Raw genomic sequence first — 16,094 nt, 5'->3', positions numbered from 1 at the left:
TATTCAGTTTCCATGGCTACCATAACAGATAGAATGAGTACTAGTATTATACAACTTGTACGACTCAAGTAAACGTTTGCATCATTTGACACTATCATTAAGTATTCATATCAAGTGTAAAAGTATACTGTTTCATTTGCTTTAATCATTAGCTCAGTATGTGGTGTCTCTCAATGTAATCAATCTGTAAAACAATGTTAGCAGTGCAAAGCAAGTAAAAAGTCACTGACTAGAGTGTAAACATAGATGTCATAAAACATTGTCTAGCTCTCATTCAGAGGTGAATATAATCATGTTTGTGACAGCTATCATTCACTGTAATCAGTCGGGTGTTCGTTAGCAGAAAACACTGTTTACAAAATTGACTACATTAGAACAACTACATTCTAGGCTTATACTTAAAGCAATTGAAAGTGTATACTGTTACACTTGATATGAATGCTATGAATGTGACAAATACAGAAACTGCTTTACTTCAGTGTTTTGGGTTGTATATCGTTATGGATCCAGCTTTGTAGACAGACTACATGATTCTATAAAATGTCTTTTTAATACATTATTTATAGGCTTTTAAATCATTATAAACGTTCATTTGGTGCAAACACAGTGTGCTTCCTTTCTTTGTAAACGTAAAAGTTAAAAGTTACAACATGTTAAATGTACTCGTCCTGTAGATACCATTGTCTAAACAAACTAAAAATAAACATTTTTTTAAGATGCATACCTTTGATAATGTACATAAACATAGCATTATGTACACTTCTATTTACACTGAGTCTCTGCAAAGGTAGTTCCAATTTTGTTAAATGTTAAATTTTGCAAATACAGTCAAAATGACCATCTCATTCAATGTCTTCTGTGTATCTAACCCTACAAAGTGACTCTGAAGCAAAACTGATTTTAATGATCCAAAATTATTTAGGAAAGCTGTCGTTTTGGGTCTAAAATCCTTCATTTTTTCTAACTTTTGAAATAATTATGGATCATGAACTTTTCAATTCACTACATCTCTAATCTAAATCTGGTCCATGCAGTGTTACCGTAATATATATTTTGATTTTTGAAAATCAGTCATTAAATCTCTAAAAACTTTGCCATGAAAACATGTTCTTGGTTTGTTTGAAATAATAAAGAAGTTAGAAGTTCACTGGCTTGATTTTGAGGAAACTATATCTTTTATTTTCGTGTAAAGTTAACACTTTGGTCGGCAGCCATATTGGATTCTAAAATGAGACCATTTTGACCTCTACTTCAAAAATTTACATGGTGACCCTTAAGTTTTTTTCTTGATTTTTGACAGAAAATGGGTATGAGTTGTCTTGAGCAAAGTAACAGCAAAAGTTTACTGCTTTTATTTCTGAGGCGCATACTACTTTAATGATGTTTATAAATGAATGAATGTTAAATACAATTTGTCAAGGCTTCACAAGTGCGCCCTCTATCAGAGTAGTCTCACTACAATTTGCACGTAATAAAGTAATACTTGATACTTTGTTGATACAATTTTCTAAAATTATAAAATTAATAAGAGGTATGAATCAGAATATCTCAGTTTGATCAATGATTAATTAAACAGACCTTATGTATATATATTGTCTGTTAAACTAACCTTCGTCTCAGTACCCGTTCCAACCATGTTATTTATTAACAGGTCACTCAGTTTCGAATTTCAGTTCCGAATTTCAGCTAACAGGAGTGTTAGCACAATGAGTGTCTGCAAACTTGTCAGCTGTCAATGAAACTGTCTGAAATCTTGTTTACAATCAATGAAACTGTCTGCAATCATGTTAACCATCAATGAAACTTTCCTCAATCTTGTTAACCATCAATGAAACTGTCTGCAATCTTGTTCACTATCACAATGAAACTGTCTGCAATCTCGTTAACCATCAATGAAACTGTCTGCAACCTTGATTACCATCACAATGAAACTGTCCTCAATATTGTTCACCATCAACGAAACTGTCTGCAATCTTGTTCACCATCACAATGAAACTGTCCTCAATCTTGTTAACCATCAATGAAACTGTCTGCAATCTTCACCATCACAATGACACTGTCTGCCAACTGGTAAGCACACATGTGGCCAGACTTTGGTTTTAGTTGTACACCTGATGTGCAGTAAAGTCTGTTCAAATAATTCATTGACATGTAAACCTTGACCGTCACATGTTACCCTCATCACCTCTATCCTTAGACCCAGTCCTAAACCAGGATGCTATGAAGTGATTTTTGAGAAAGTAGGTTTTTAATATTCATTTTGGCTAATTAACATAGTAACAATTAAGTGCAAGGTTATGTAATAGTGCTGTTTATCAATAACAACAACAAACTACAGGAAAAAAAAACTGTCAAAATTTGCAGTATTTAGTATATCTCCTTGGCAGTTAACATGTAATGGATTTAACTGAATACTTTTGGGGAAAACATCTGTTATTTTCTCCTCAGCGATAAAGACGATTATACCATGCACAAGCCAGGTTTAAAATATATGGAATATATACTCTGGTCATTCTACATCACAACAATGCATGACTACGTTACTGATTCTGCTGTGTTCGAAATATGAATCAAAATGCCCATTACTTTCCCCGATTTTGTTTTTACTGGCTGATGGTATAACTTTATTATTTCCCAATATTTTTCTTCATTCAGATGGAAAATACTCATGACCTCAGGGTTGTCACTACTTCTCTAGCAAATTGTAGTGAAAAATAAGGGCTCGTACTTCCCTTGGCTTAGTGGAGAAAAATATTGGAAAATAGTATCTAATTGTCCAAAAAATATCACGTTAAATCCTTGAAACTGCATGGAACTGTACTTTAACTATCGACTGTCTGAATAATAGGCACACAATTTGGTATGCTTGGGTAGTTCACAATTCTAAACCTTCTGAGTGCCACTTTGGTCCATTTCAACAATTATAAACAAAATTTGGGTGGAATAAGTCACTGACACAGAGATAATCTTAAGCCTAGAAAGCCAAATCTTCTTTTTTTAAGGTATAATTTTACAGATTTCTAGAAGCCCATTAGGGCTTATAAGATTAAACTTTCAAAGTGGTAAATTATCCATCATTGTTGACTGCCTTTCATTATAAAATATATGTAACATATGCTACGTGTGTGTACAATACCATGACATCATACACTACATGTGTACAATACCATGACATCATACACTACATGTGTACAATACCATGACATCATACACTACATGTGTATATACAATACCATGACATCATACACTACATGTGTACATTACTATGACATCATACACTACATGTGTACAATACAATGACATCATACACTACAAGTGTATAATACAATACCATGACATCATACACTACATGTGTATATACAATACCATGACATCATACACTACATGTGTACAATACCATGACATCGTGCACTACATGTGTACAATACCATGACATCATACAATACATGTGTACAGTACTATGACATCATATACTACATGTGTACAATACCACGACATCATACACTACATGTGTACAATACCATGACATCATATACTACATGTGTACAATACCATGACATCATACACTACATGTGTATAATACAATACCATGACATCATACACTACATGTGTATATACAATACCATGACATCATACACTACATGTGTATGCACAATACCATGACATCATACACTACATGTGTACAATACCATGACATCATACACTACATGTGTATGCACAATACCATGACATCATACACTACATGTGTATGCACAATACCATGACATCATACACTACATGTGTACAATACCATGACATCATACACTACATGTGTATGCACAATACCATGACATCATACACTACATGTGTACAATACCATGACATCATACACTACATGTGTATATACAATACCATGACATCATACACTACATGTGTACAATACCATGACATCATACACTACATGTGTACAATACCATGACATCATACACTACATGTGTATGCACAATACCATGACATCATACACTACATGTGTACAATACCATGACATCATACACTACATGTGTATGCACAATACCATGACATCATACACTACATGTGTACAATACCATGACATCATACACTACATGTGTATGCACAATACCATGACATCATACACTACATGTGTATATACAATACCATGACATCATACACTACATGTGTATGCACAATACCATGACATCATACACTACATGTGTACAATACCATGACCATGTAATATGTGTTTCACTGCTATGACATCACAGTAAACTTCGTTAATACTAATATATTGTCACCTAGGGACTCATTATAAGCACACCTAGAACACCTGATTTGATAATATGTGAAATTATCTTACTATTATTAGATTGTGTATTCGTCAGACAACATATGATTGTTTGGACACAAAATAAGCATTGTTAGACTGTGTATTCATCAGACTATATCTGATCACTGTCATATTTAACATCTGTATGTGAATATTTTTAGATTTGTATTCATCTGTGTTCGCATCATTAGCTTGCATACTCATCCAACAACACCGATCCTGCTAACTCCAAATTCCAATTAAAAGTTTTCAAAAGTTTCTCACATTTCTCTCGTGATGCCAACCCTAATCTAAATAGTTGCTCAGTTTTTAAGTAATTGACGGCTTTTGTGACGACCCACATATTCCTCTCCAACGCAGCATGGCACTCGTCCAATGTGACTCCATGAACTTGATCTTGGACGAGGTATACTTTGTCTCTGGGTGAAGTCTGCGTGTCCTTGATGCTGAAATCTACAGTTCCGTGTGTACTCCAATCTGATGTGTCTTCCTGTGGTAGTATTGGCTTCAAGGATGTCAAGTCTAGCGGTTTGTACGACCAGTTCTGATCTTTGCCTTTGTCAGTCAGTTCTTTCAGTAACGGATTTGATACTGCTGGATTATGCGTTCCAATTCTCTTGCCAGTAAGTTCAGTCCCATCTCTCATGAACGGTTTTATCTCTGCCATATTTGGTGCAAGCTGCGGTGCGTCTGTTTTATTGGGTGACCTCGGTGGACTGGACATGTTCACAAACTCCTCTTGGGGAGGGCTGCCATGGTGTTTACCATCTTGATGATGTGGCTTAGCAGGAATCAAAAAGTAGTGAGTGCTACTCACTTTCTCACCATCTACCAGAATTGGGTAAATGTATGGTTTTGCATCCTCTTCAACTGAGCTGCTTCGTTCTGGTGGATGCATTAACGGCTGCCTAGGGGGTACTGGGGGTACTTCTTCCTGACGTAAATCTGTCATAGAGAAAGGGTTGAAGGGCATGCTGTTTGTAAGAGGTGACTCAGGTGGCGATAAGGCTGAGCTGCGTGCTTGAGTTGGATCAGATCTGTACTCTTCACGTGGGCGATGTCTACGTCCGTGACCACCTTTCACTGGTTCTTTCATCAGAGGCACTCTTGGGGGTAACTTAGGTTTCTCCTCAATCGGTGAATCAGGACCTTCTGAGTCACTAAATTCAATCAGATTAGGTCCATCATCAACAGTACTATCTTGTTTACCCTTTTCACCTTTGTTTTTCTTTTTTGGAAATTCCATCCATTCAAAGTGTTCTCTCCAATCTTCTTTCTCTCGATGTGGTGGCACTGTCCTTGCAACAGCAGCAAAGTCAGGTCCGTTTTTGTCGTAGGATTGTCTCTCTTTTGTTGGACCTGGTGGCCGTGCAGGTTTTGGTCTGACTTCTTTTTTAGGCGTTATGAGAGGTGCCGTGTCACATGACGTTTGGTCGTCGTGATTTCTGGGTGATTTAGTCTGTACAGCTATATATCTTCTTGCTTCATCAGTTCTTGGTACATGTTTCAGTTTTGTGACCGTTTCTTCCAATTGTTTGAATTCTTTATCTGACAAACGTAGCAGTGCTAATTGTTTTTGTTCTTGGCCATGTGGTCGCTGTGACTGGATTGACGACTGTGACTTTGTCGTTCCTTTTGACTTCTCTTCACTCCTTGTAGGCTTCTGATGTTGTTTTGGTTGTCCGTTATTTGGTGCTGACTTTGGTTTCACAGTTGTCGCTGTTTGTGGAATTACCACAGTAGCACCACTGTTCTGAGGTGATTTTTCTTTAGTTTTCACAGGTTTTGGTTCAACCTTTTCTGGAATCAATATGCCATCGCCAAATGGAGTTTTGCTCACCGAGACATCATCATACCGTGTGTCCTTAGCTTTAGTTATATTTTTCTTAGGAATGGCTCCATATTCTGTAGGACTGTCAACAACGACATCGTCATAGCGATTTGGAGCTGCTATGGGCACTTGCGGTAATTGCTGTGATTGGAAGACACCAGTCTGTATGTTAAAGTCTGATTGGACAGTCTGTGACTTACTATGAGTTGTTAATTGGCTAGTCTTTAAACCATCTGGGTAGCCAGCCACTGATTGGTTCTTGGTCTGAGATTTTGATCCTAATTGGCTAGACTTTAAACCATCTGGGTAGCCAGCCACTGATTGGTTCTTGGCTTGAGATTTTGATCCTAATTGGTTGGGACTGAAAGTGACCCAATCTTTACTCTGTGTCTTTCCACCTGGTGTCTTATCATAAAATCTTGTGTATTCTTCTCTTTTATTATCAGATTGGTGCAGTGTATCCTCTTCACTCACTGAGTCATACAGTGGTGTCGGAATCGCAGGTCCGACAGACGGAACCCCGAACTTCACAGCTGCTGGTGTCTTTATTTGAGGAGGAAATTCCGACGTAGCGTCATCATACAACCTACTTTGTGGTAAATAAGTTTTGGCAGTGCTTGTCTCGTCTGGTACTTTATCATAATATCTAGGAATCACTGGTGATGTTTTAACACACTCTGATGTAGGAATAATGGAAGCGTTGCCGTCAGCAACAGCATCATAACGTCGTGGTACTGTCCTGTCTGTTTTTATAACATTCACTGTCTTGAAGTCTTTACTTGTTTCCTCGGCAACTTGATCATACAATCTCGGCACAACATTTTTTGCTTCAACAATGTCAGAAGAAAATGTCTGTCCATCTGGCACTTTGCTGTAAAATCTCTGTAATGGCACTTGTTGAGTATCTGATGACTGACAATCATCGTACGTCATTCGACTCTTTCCTGCAGGCACCTGACTGTAGTACCTTCCGGACTGTTGACTAGATTCTGGTGATATCGCCTTGGGAAGGAGCGTTTGTGAAGGAGACAGCAAACTTTCATCAAGAAGAGAGCATCCATCCACAGCTGGTTTCTTCTCAATGTACTCCATATTGTGTTGATTATCAGAATGACTTAAATCAACTAACATCTCTGTGTCATCGCCATCTTCTTTCTCTTGATGCTTCTGGCTTGTAACTGGCTTTACATAGAACACAGAACCACCAACTTTGATACCGTCGTTTGAAGGTGACTGGGGTGAAGGAGTTGATGGGAAGGAGTTGGACCGTTTTATCCCACTCTCAGAAGTCTCCTTACTGTATCGACTTTCTTCTGTTGCACTTCTGATACTAGCAGTTCCTATAACAAATAGTAAAACAAAACAATATTTAATGAAAGTATTGATTCAATAAAACTCTTCAGTGATTAATGGCAACTTTTAAAGCAGAACATCACAGCAGAAAAAAAAGGGTACCGGTATTATCACTAGTCTTACTGTTCTCTTTGTTTTAAGCGACATTGCAACATTTTCGTAGTGTAACTTAAAAATAATGTGTAAATATATATATTTTTAAATAAAAAAATATTTGGGGTTCTGGAGAGTCATTTCATGATTTTGCATCACTTACATTACATGCAATTGACAAGTAAAGTATAATTTTATTTGAAGGTAATATGAACTTTGAAGTCATGAATGTTTATATACTGTTATTGAATATGCATGTCTGCTGACTCCCATGAGACAATGTGTGATATGATATGATATGTGTTTTATTGTCATATATATACTGATACATATATAATGAAATGTGCATTGATTTTGCGTGTAATGAAAAATTTACAAAAACAATATTCTGTAGAGGACTCCTAACACAAGATTGATGCGTCAACAGAGAACTTAAATTGATTCATTAAGAATGCGGACTGCAGTTGGATATTAAAAGCTAAACAATGTGTGATTAGAACCTGATTTGATCGAACGATACCGCTCGCCTGAGCACATAAGTTGGAATACTATGTGAGTACTATGACAGAACCCCATGACACGTGAGTGTAAGTGTGGTATACTTAGGGTATTTGAATGAGTACTTGCAGTCTTCTCTGACATTGTACTTTTACGAGTACTGGGAGTTGTTATTTTATGAGAAAACAGGCAGAGCAGTTTATGACATTATTTTACCCAGAATGCAGTGTGATAGCTAATTTAGTGTTGGAGCATGTTTCAGTTTGTTTTACAAGGGGAGTTAGGTTTTTAGCAGCAGCAACAATTATCATAAACTTCACATATATCAACCAATTTCTATACACAACTAAGGTTCAGTAATTATATTACCCAGAATGCAGTATGATAGCTAATTTGTTGGAGCATGTTTCAGTTTGTTTTACAAGGGTTCCTGGTAGTTAGGTTACAGCATAAAACAATGCAGGTATGGTTGCAAATACCCCTGACTACCCACATTGGCGCTTACACAGTTTGGAGTATCTGTTACTATGTTTATCCACGACAGCAAAATGCTGTAAAAATTATTCACTGCATTCACATGATTTTGTGTACAATGAATGACAGCATATTCATTTACATATCATTTGCATATCATTTGCATACAAGTATGCAATAATGTTTTCAGTATTGTATTGCAGTGCAAATACCACGATGATGAAAGCTCATCTTTTCAAAAGTTCAGTCTAAGTTAATGGATTTAACTTGTATTGCACCGAAATTTAATTAGCTTACCAAAGCTTTCACCAGGTACCCACCAGAAAACACTGATGAAGCCATGATGAATACCTGGTGAAAGCTTTGTTAAGATAATTAAGTTTTGCATCAATGTCAGAAGATGATTTTTAACGTCATACAAGGCAGATATTGACTTAAACATTATTATAGTAGAATGGTTTAACATTTAAACTTGCCGCTAAACTACATACAGATAATATTTGACCACTAATTAACAGATACAAGAAAGCAAGACACCAGGTTGACCAATAAACTCACAGAATGGCAACCAATGACTAGGAAAAGAAAAAGAGGAAAACAAACAAGGAGATGGAGAGATGAAATAACTACATACATGAATACGGCAACATGGAGTAGAAAGGCAAGAGACAGATGAGAATGGAAATTGCTGGAGGAGAACTTCACCTAACATTGGATGAACATAGCCTTAACTAACTATTAACAGATATAATGCATTTTTATCAGTAACTGACCAAATTTTACTGAATATATCTTTTCTTATTTCATGAAAAAAAAACGTTCTAGTTGCAGCTAGTGTAGAAGACCTATAAATATAACTATGTCAGTCTTACCTTTGCGTTTGCTATTATTACTTGTAACTACAACACCAGACTCTATCTCAGACACGCTGCCAATCTCTCCGTATTTGTCACCAGGCTGCATTGGGTTCTGCAGGTACATTCTACCAGAGAAAAAACAGAAACATATTTTAGAGATGCACAAACAAAAAAAAACTGGGTCTCAATAAAATCATATTATGTGTTTTTTGGTTTAATAGTCAACAGCTATTTGAATTGTGGCATTATTAATTTATGCAAACAAGTTCCTTTGTTGTTGTTTATATAAACCAATAGGAATGACAACATTTAAATATCCATTATTATGCAAATGATCATATGATGATAACATTTGAATATCCATTATCATGCAAATTGCCATATGCAAATATATCATATCAAATTTTTCAAGTGCTATTGTTAGCATAGGATAAACACTGCATGAAAAGTGACAAGGTCTGCAAAAATAAATAATAAATTTATAATATATATTGGAAAAATTATAATAATGAGGTAAAAATACAACAAAGACTATCAAACATAACTTAGAAATTAACAACATTGAGTATTTTACTATAAGCATTTAAAAAAAATTAAAATTATAATTACTGAATCTTAATTGTGTACAGAAATAGGTTGATATATGTATAGTGTATGATAATTGTTGTTGCTGTTAAAAACCTAACTACCCTTGTAAAACAAACTGAAACATGCTCCAACAAATTAGCTATCATACTGCATTCTGGGTAATATAATTAATGAACCTTAGTTGTGTATAGAAATTGGTTGATATATGCGAAGTTTATGATAATTGTTGATGCTGCTAAAACATAACTACCCTTGTAAAACAAACTGAAACATGCTCCAACACTAAATTAGCTATCATACTGCATTCTGGGTAAAATAATGTCATAAACTGCTCTGCCTGTTTTCTCATAAAATAACAAGTGAAATGTAGAATGTGTCTCACTCATATTGAAATGTAGAATGTGTCACACTCATATTGAAATGTAGAATGTGTCTCACTCATATTGAAATGTAGAATGTGTCTCACTTATTGAAATGTAGAATGTGTCTCACTCATATTGAAATGTAGAATGTGTCTCACTCATATTGAAATGTAGAATGTGTCTCACTCATATTGAAATGTACAATGTGTCTCACTCATATTGAAATGTACAATGTGTCTCACTCATATTGAAATGTACACTGTGTCTCACTCATTGAAATGTAGAATGTGTCTCACTCATATTGAAATGTACAATGTGTCTCACTCATATTGAAATGTACAATGTGTCTCACTCATATTGAAATGTACACTGTCTCACTCATTGAAATGTAGAATGTGTCTCACTCATATTGAAATGTACAATGTGTCTCACTCATATTGAAATGTAGAATGTCTCACTCAAACTGAAATGTACAATGTGTCTCACTCATATTGAAATGTGGAATGTGTCTCACTCATTGTAATGTAGAATGTGTCTCACTCATATTGAAATGTAGAATGTGTCACACTCATTGTAATGTGGAATGTGTCTCACTCATTGTAATGTAGAATGTGTCTCACTCATATTGAAATGTAGAATGTGTCTCACTCATTGAAATGTACAATGTGTCACAATCATATTGAAATGTACAATGTGTCTCACTCATATTGAAATGTAGAATGTGTCTCACTCATTGAAATGTAGAATGTGTCACACTCATATTGAAATGTAGAATGTGTCTCACTCATATTAAAATGTAGAATGTGTCTCACTCATATTGAAATGTACAATGCGTCTCACTTATTGAAATGTAGAATGTGTCACACTCATATTGAAATGTAGAATGTGTCTCACTCATATTAAAATGTAGAATGTGTCTCACTCATATTGAAATGTACAATGTGTCTCACTCATATTGAAATGTAGAATGTGTCTCACTCATTGAAATGTACAATGTGTCTCAATCATATTGAAATGTAGAATGTGTCTCACTCATATTGAAATGTAGAATGTGTCTCACTCATATTGAATGTAGAATGTGTCTCACTCATATTGAAATGTAGAATGTGTCTCACTCATATTGAAATGTAGTGTGTCTCACTCATATTGAAATGTAGAATGTGTCTCACTCATATTGAAATGTAGAATGTGTCTCACTCATATTGAAATGTACACTGTGTCTCACTCATTGAAATGTAGAATGTGTCTCACTCATATTGAAATGTAGAATGTGTCTCACTCATATTGAAATGTACAATGTGTCTCACTCATATTGAAATGTAGAATGTGTCTCACTCATATTGAAATGTACAATGTGTCTCACTCATATTGAAATGTAGAATGTGTCTCACTCATATTGAAATGTAGAATGTGTCCCACTCATATTGAAATGTAGAATGTGTCTCACTCATATTGAAATGTAGAATGTGTCTCACTCATATTGAAATGTACAATGTGTCTCACTCATACTGAAATGTAGAATGTGTCTCACTCATATTGAAATGTAGAATGTGTCTCACTCATATTGAAATGTAGTCTCACTCATATTGAAATGTAGAATGTGTCTCACTCACATTGAAATGTAGAATGTGTCTCACTCATATTGAAATGTAGAATGTGTCTCACTCATATTGAAATGTACAGTCTCACTCATTGAAATGTACAATGTGTCTCACTCATATTGAAATGTAGAATGTGTCTCACTCATATTGAATGTAGAATGTGTCTCACTCATATTGAAATGTAGAATGTGTCTCACTCATATTGAAATGTACAGTTTGTCTCACTCATATTGAAATGTACAATATGTCTCACTCATATTGAAATGTAGAATGTGTCTCACTCATATTGAAATGTAGAATGTGTCTCACTCATATTGAAATGTACAGTTTGTCTCACTCATATTGAAATGTACAATATGTCTCACTCATATTGAAATGTAGAATGTGTCTCACTCATATTGAAATGTAGAATGTGTCTCACTCATATTGAAATCTGTCTGCCTACACACTGATAGAAACTTATCTACTTACCACCCTAAACAAAACACTGGAATATAGAGAGGTGTACTTTTCTAAAAGACAACTTACTCATCAATATGATCTGCATATCCCCACGAATCTCCAGCTATATCACCATGACCAGTATGGATAAAACTATGCTTTAATGGCCGACTGATATCCTTAGGTCCTAATGCTCCTGAAGATGATACCACAACATTCCGAGGAAACTGACCAATCTGCCGAGTCCATCTGTTCTGACCACGCCACCAGTAGTTATCAGCTCTGTGAAAAGATTACATTCGTTACATATAAGGACTGATCCACTCAATAAAGAGGCAGTACCTGTGGGAAGGAGGTTTCGTTTACTGAACATATCTCGATCTCTTAACTTTGAACGCTGACAGATGAAATGTTTGTTATGTTTTGTACTAAGCCACCTACACACTTAGTCAGTTATTCATTGCTTGGCCCTAAGCCAGTCCAAATGACAATGCAATGAGGCAGCATGTCTCCCATTGTGAACGCATTTGGTTAATCATTCATTGCTTGGCCTTAAGCCAGTCCAAATGACAATAAAATTAAACATAAAAGCAGTCAATCTCACGTTTTCAACACTCATATATGAAGCCAAACAAAATAAACTTTCATCTTTATTCTTATTTCGTAAAATTATTCAATTTGATATTAAGATTAATAATTTCGTGTCTGTCTGAAGATTTTTTAATAAAATGATAAAAATAAACTACAAGGTCAGTAATCCAGGAATTGAAAGACATATTGTCAGTGGAATACAATACACTTTCAACAGATTACCAGACAAACCTGCATAATGTACGAGTTACAGTGTGCCCTCTAATGATAGCAAAATTTTGTTGTTGTGAATGAAAATGATAAAAAAATTGCATTTCTTGTGAGTGACCACATAGTAAGAAATAGGGGGCAGTAAATTTTGGTACATCACTAGAAATTATGTGCATCAGTGGCATGTCAAATGGCTTAGAGGGCACACTGATATGATGAGCTATTAGAACCACTGTGACTTGAATCTTATATAATACAGAATAACTTGTTTTATTTAAAATTATTCTTGTGCTTGGCATTGCTTCCAGTGATATTCTATTTAGGCAGATGAATACACACATAATCACAGCCACACTTTTTACTACAGTATTCCATTCGGGTTTGGGACTACATGACATGGCTATGTTGCACACTCTATATCACGTCGCGAGGAACTGTCAAGGCTTTCCCAGTCAGTCAATAGGCTATTCAAAAGTCACCAAGGCCTAGCAAAACATTGCATATGTGGGCTCATTGTTGAGTAATTGTTCTGACTGTTCAAGTCATTACTCCAGGATTGCCTTGGAATTTACACTTGTCTTGTCAGTGAGACATGGCTGAGTGTTACAGTCTACCCATCGAGCCTGTAGATCACTCATACTGGGTTTGGGTCAGTCACAGAAAACTCCCATCTCCAATGGGATTCGAACCCATGAACTACCGACTGCTAATCCTGATACAGAATAACTTAATTTAAAGTCAAAGGAGACTGACCTTGACTTACAATTCTATTCACAAATGAACATGTTTACATAGATGCTGGTAGATTGCTAGTATTGGTTTCCAAGTTTGTCTTCATATTTACAACAGTAGTGACTGACTTTTTTGAAGTTACACTATAACTTTAGAGGTATCAGCTATAAACACCAAGAAGTACACACTTACTCAGCTGCATTGGATCAACCTACTGAGTTTGTTTGTCTCATTCTGGCATACCTATATCGTGGATGGTCAGTTAGTTTAACAGTATCCCCCTGAGATAAATCATGAACAGTTTCTCCATTTTCTTGTAACTTGAAGACAAACTTAGAAACTAATACTAGTGAATATATCTATCCACATTTTCATCCAGAAATCTCTTAAAAGCTCACTTCAGATTAGGATTAAAATCGAGTTGTGAAAAATCTTTGTTTGGCAAAGTTATAGAAAAAGTTGGTTCAGAACAACAATAATAATCCTATGTAATCCTTTATGGCGCCACTGATAAGATAACACTAATTTGATGATCCGGGACTGAAACATTACCCTTTAAAAGAACTGTAAAATAGTCAACTGACCTGACAAAGTAGTTCTGATCACAGATTAGGCATATAGATGTAGTAAAATACCTGTTCTCAATGACCCGTCACCATTAACAATTCTCTCAGCCACAGTTCCTCTACTGTGTCTAAGCTTAGCATGGTACGAACTGAGAACATCATACCCTGACAACTACACACATGCAACTAAATCAATCTAGTCATTCAGCTTATTTCAACGGTATTCAATGCAAGGCAGGAACTAGACAAGAGCACCTTTACGCCCACAGACCAGTGAGGGGTAAATTTTAAGTACATCCTTTGAATGGAGCCTCCCACGATCAGTGAGGCTGTGAGGGGGTAGATATTAAGTAGACCCTTTCAAGGAAATCCTCCCACACACAAAGTAGACAGTATTGGTGATGGATTTCCTTTCTACTCAGTTTTATGATCAAGACAAACAAGGCAACTAATAGCTACCATGATATGTAGCTTTGTTAATGTACTATGTGCCTCAGAAATAAAAATCTTTTAACTTTTGCTGTTACCTTGTTCAAGAAAACTCCAACCGATTCTCTGACTTCAAATAAAACAAACAGAGGTCGTTGTACAAATTTTTGAAATTGAGGTCAGACTGATTACAAATTGTCTTAGTGTTACATGAAAAGCATGATATCTGCCCTTTTAAAAAAAAAATCAATGTTAAAAAGTGCAAATGTTAATTATTCATTTCATTATTTTTACTGATGTAACATGTCACAGAGTAATACATTTTCTGATTTAACAATGTGAGACAATAGCACCAATCGCACTTTAGCACAACTGTACAGTTTGATAACTTGAAGTCATTTATATATATACACACACAGTCACATATATATATACATATATATATATATAAATAAATACAGAGACATACATACATACATACATACATACATACATACATACATACATACATACATACATACATACATACATACATACATACATACATACATACATACATACATACATACATACATACATACATACATACATACATACATACATACATTTCACAATATCTACAGCACTACTGAACCAGATTATTTGTGCTTTATAAGGCAGGCAAAAAGACAGTCATATTTAGAAAATAATTTTTACATTTTTGTATGAGTGTAATAATAGTTTTCTGGTGACAACTCTTTGCATAAGATCACTGTCACTTGTGGGCTAATATTCTATTCAAGAACAGTCATAGTACATAACAATTCTTCTGTGTTTGAAGACATAGCCCCCAACACAAGATGTATCGTGAAGTTAATTGATGACATAGTCCCCCCACAACACAAGATGTATTGTTCTGTTAATAGATGTTTGATATGATACGGGCCTACAATCCTACCAGAGAGGTTACCCCTTATAATATCAGTGTAGACAATTTAAATGGAGACCCTATACAGAACATTTGAAGTTGCTTAACAAATCTCAAATTTGACCTTGAAGATGAAGTTCAAGGTCAGAAGTCAAAATAGTCCAATTAACTCTATGAGTGGTTACACATTTGAATGACGTCTCTAGATACAAAACTTCCAAAGTTAATGACCAATTT

General features: G+C 35.3%; 1 protein-coding gene across 1 annotated transcript in view; it reads right to left on the bottom strand.

Moving 5' to 3' along the window:
- Positions 1 to 4,228: 4,228 nt before the first annotated feature.
- LOC144451726 (uncharacterized) overlaps positions 4,229 to 16,094 on the bottom strand; it is a 34,812-nt gene continuing 22,946 nt past the window's right edge. Inside the window, exons 10-12 of the mRNA XM_078142630.1 lie at positions 12,510 to 12,704; positions 9,446 to 9,555; positions 4,229 to 7,495 (exon numbers count right to left, since the gene is read on the bottom strand). Of these exons, the coding sequence (XP_077998756.1) occupies positions 4,512 to 7,495; positions 9,446 to 9,555; positions 12,510 to 12,704 (3,289 nt within the window). The 3' untranslated portion in view covers positions 4,229 to 4,511. The remainder of the gene's footprint in view (positions 7,496 to 9,445; positions 9,556 to 12,509; positions 12,705 to 16,094) is intronic.

The sequence above is a fragment of the Glandiceps talaboti genome, chromosome 21 (genome assembly GCF_964340395.1).
Source record: "Glandiceps talaboti chromosome 21, keGlaTala1.1, whole genome shotgun sequence".
Classification (NCBI taxonomy): domain Eukaryota; kingdom Metazoa; phylum Hemichordata; class Enteropneusta; family Spengelidae; genus Glandiceps; species Glandiceps talaboti.
This window is presented reverse-complemented; position numbering and strand designations above follow the sequence as displayed.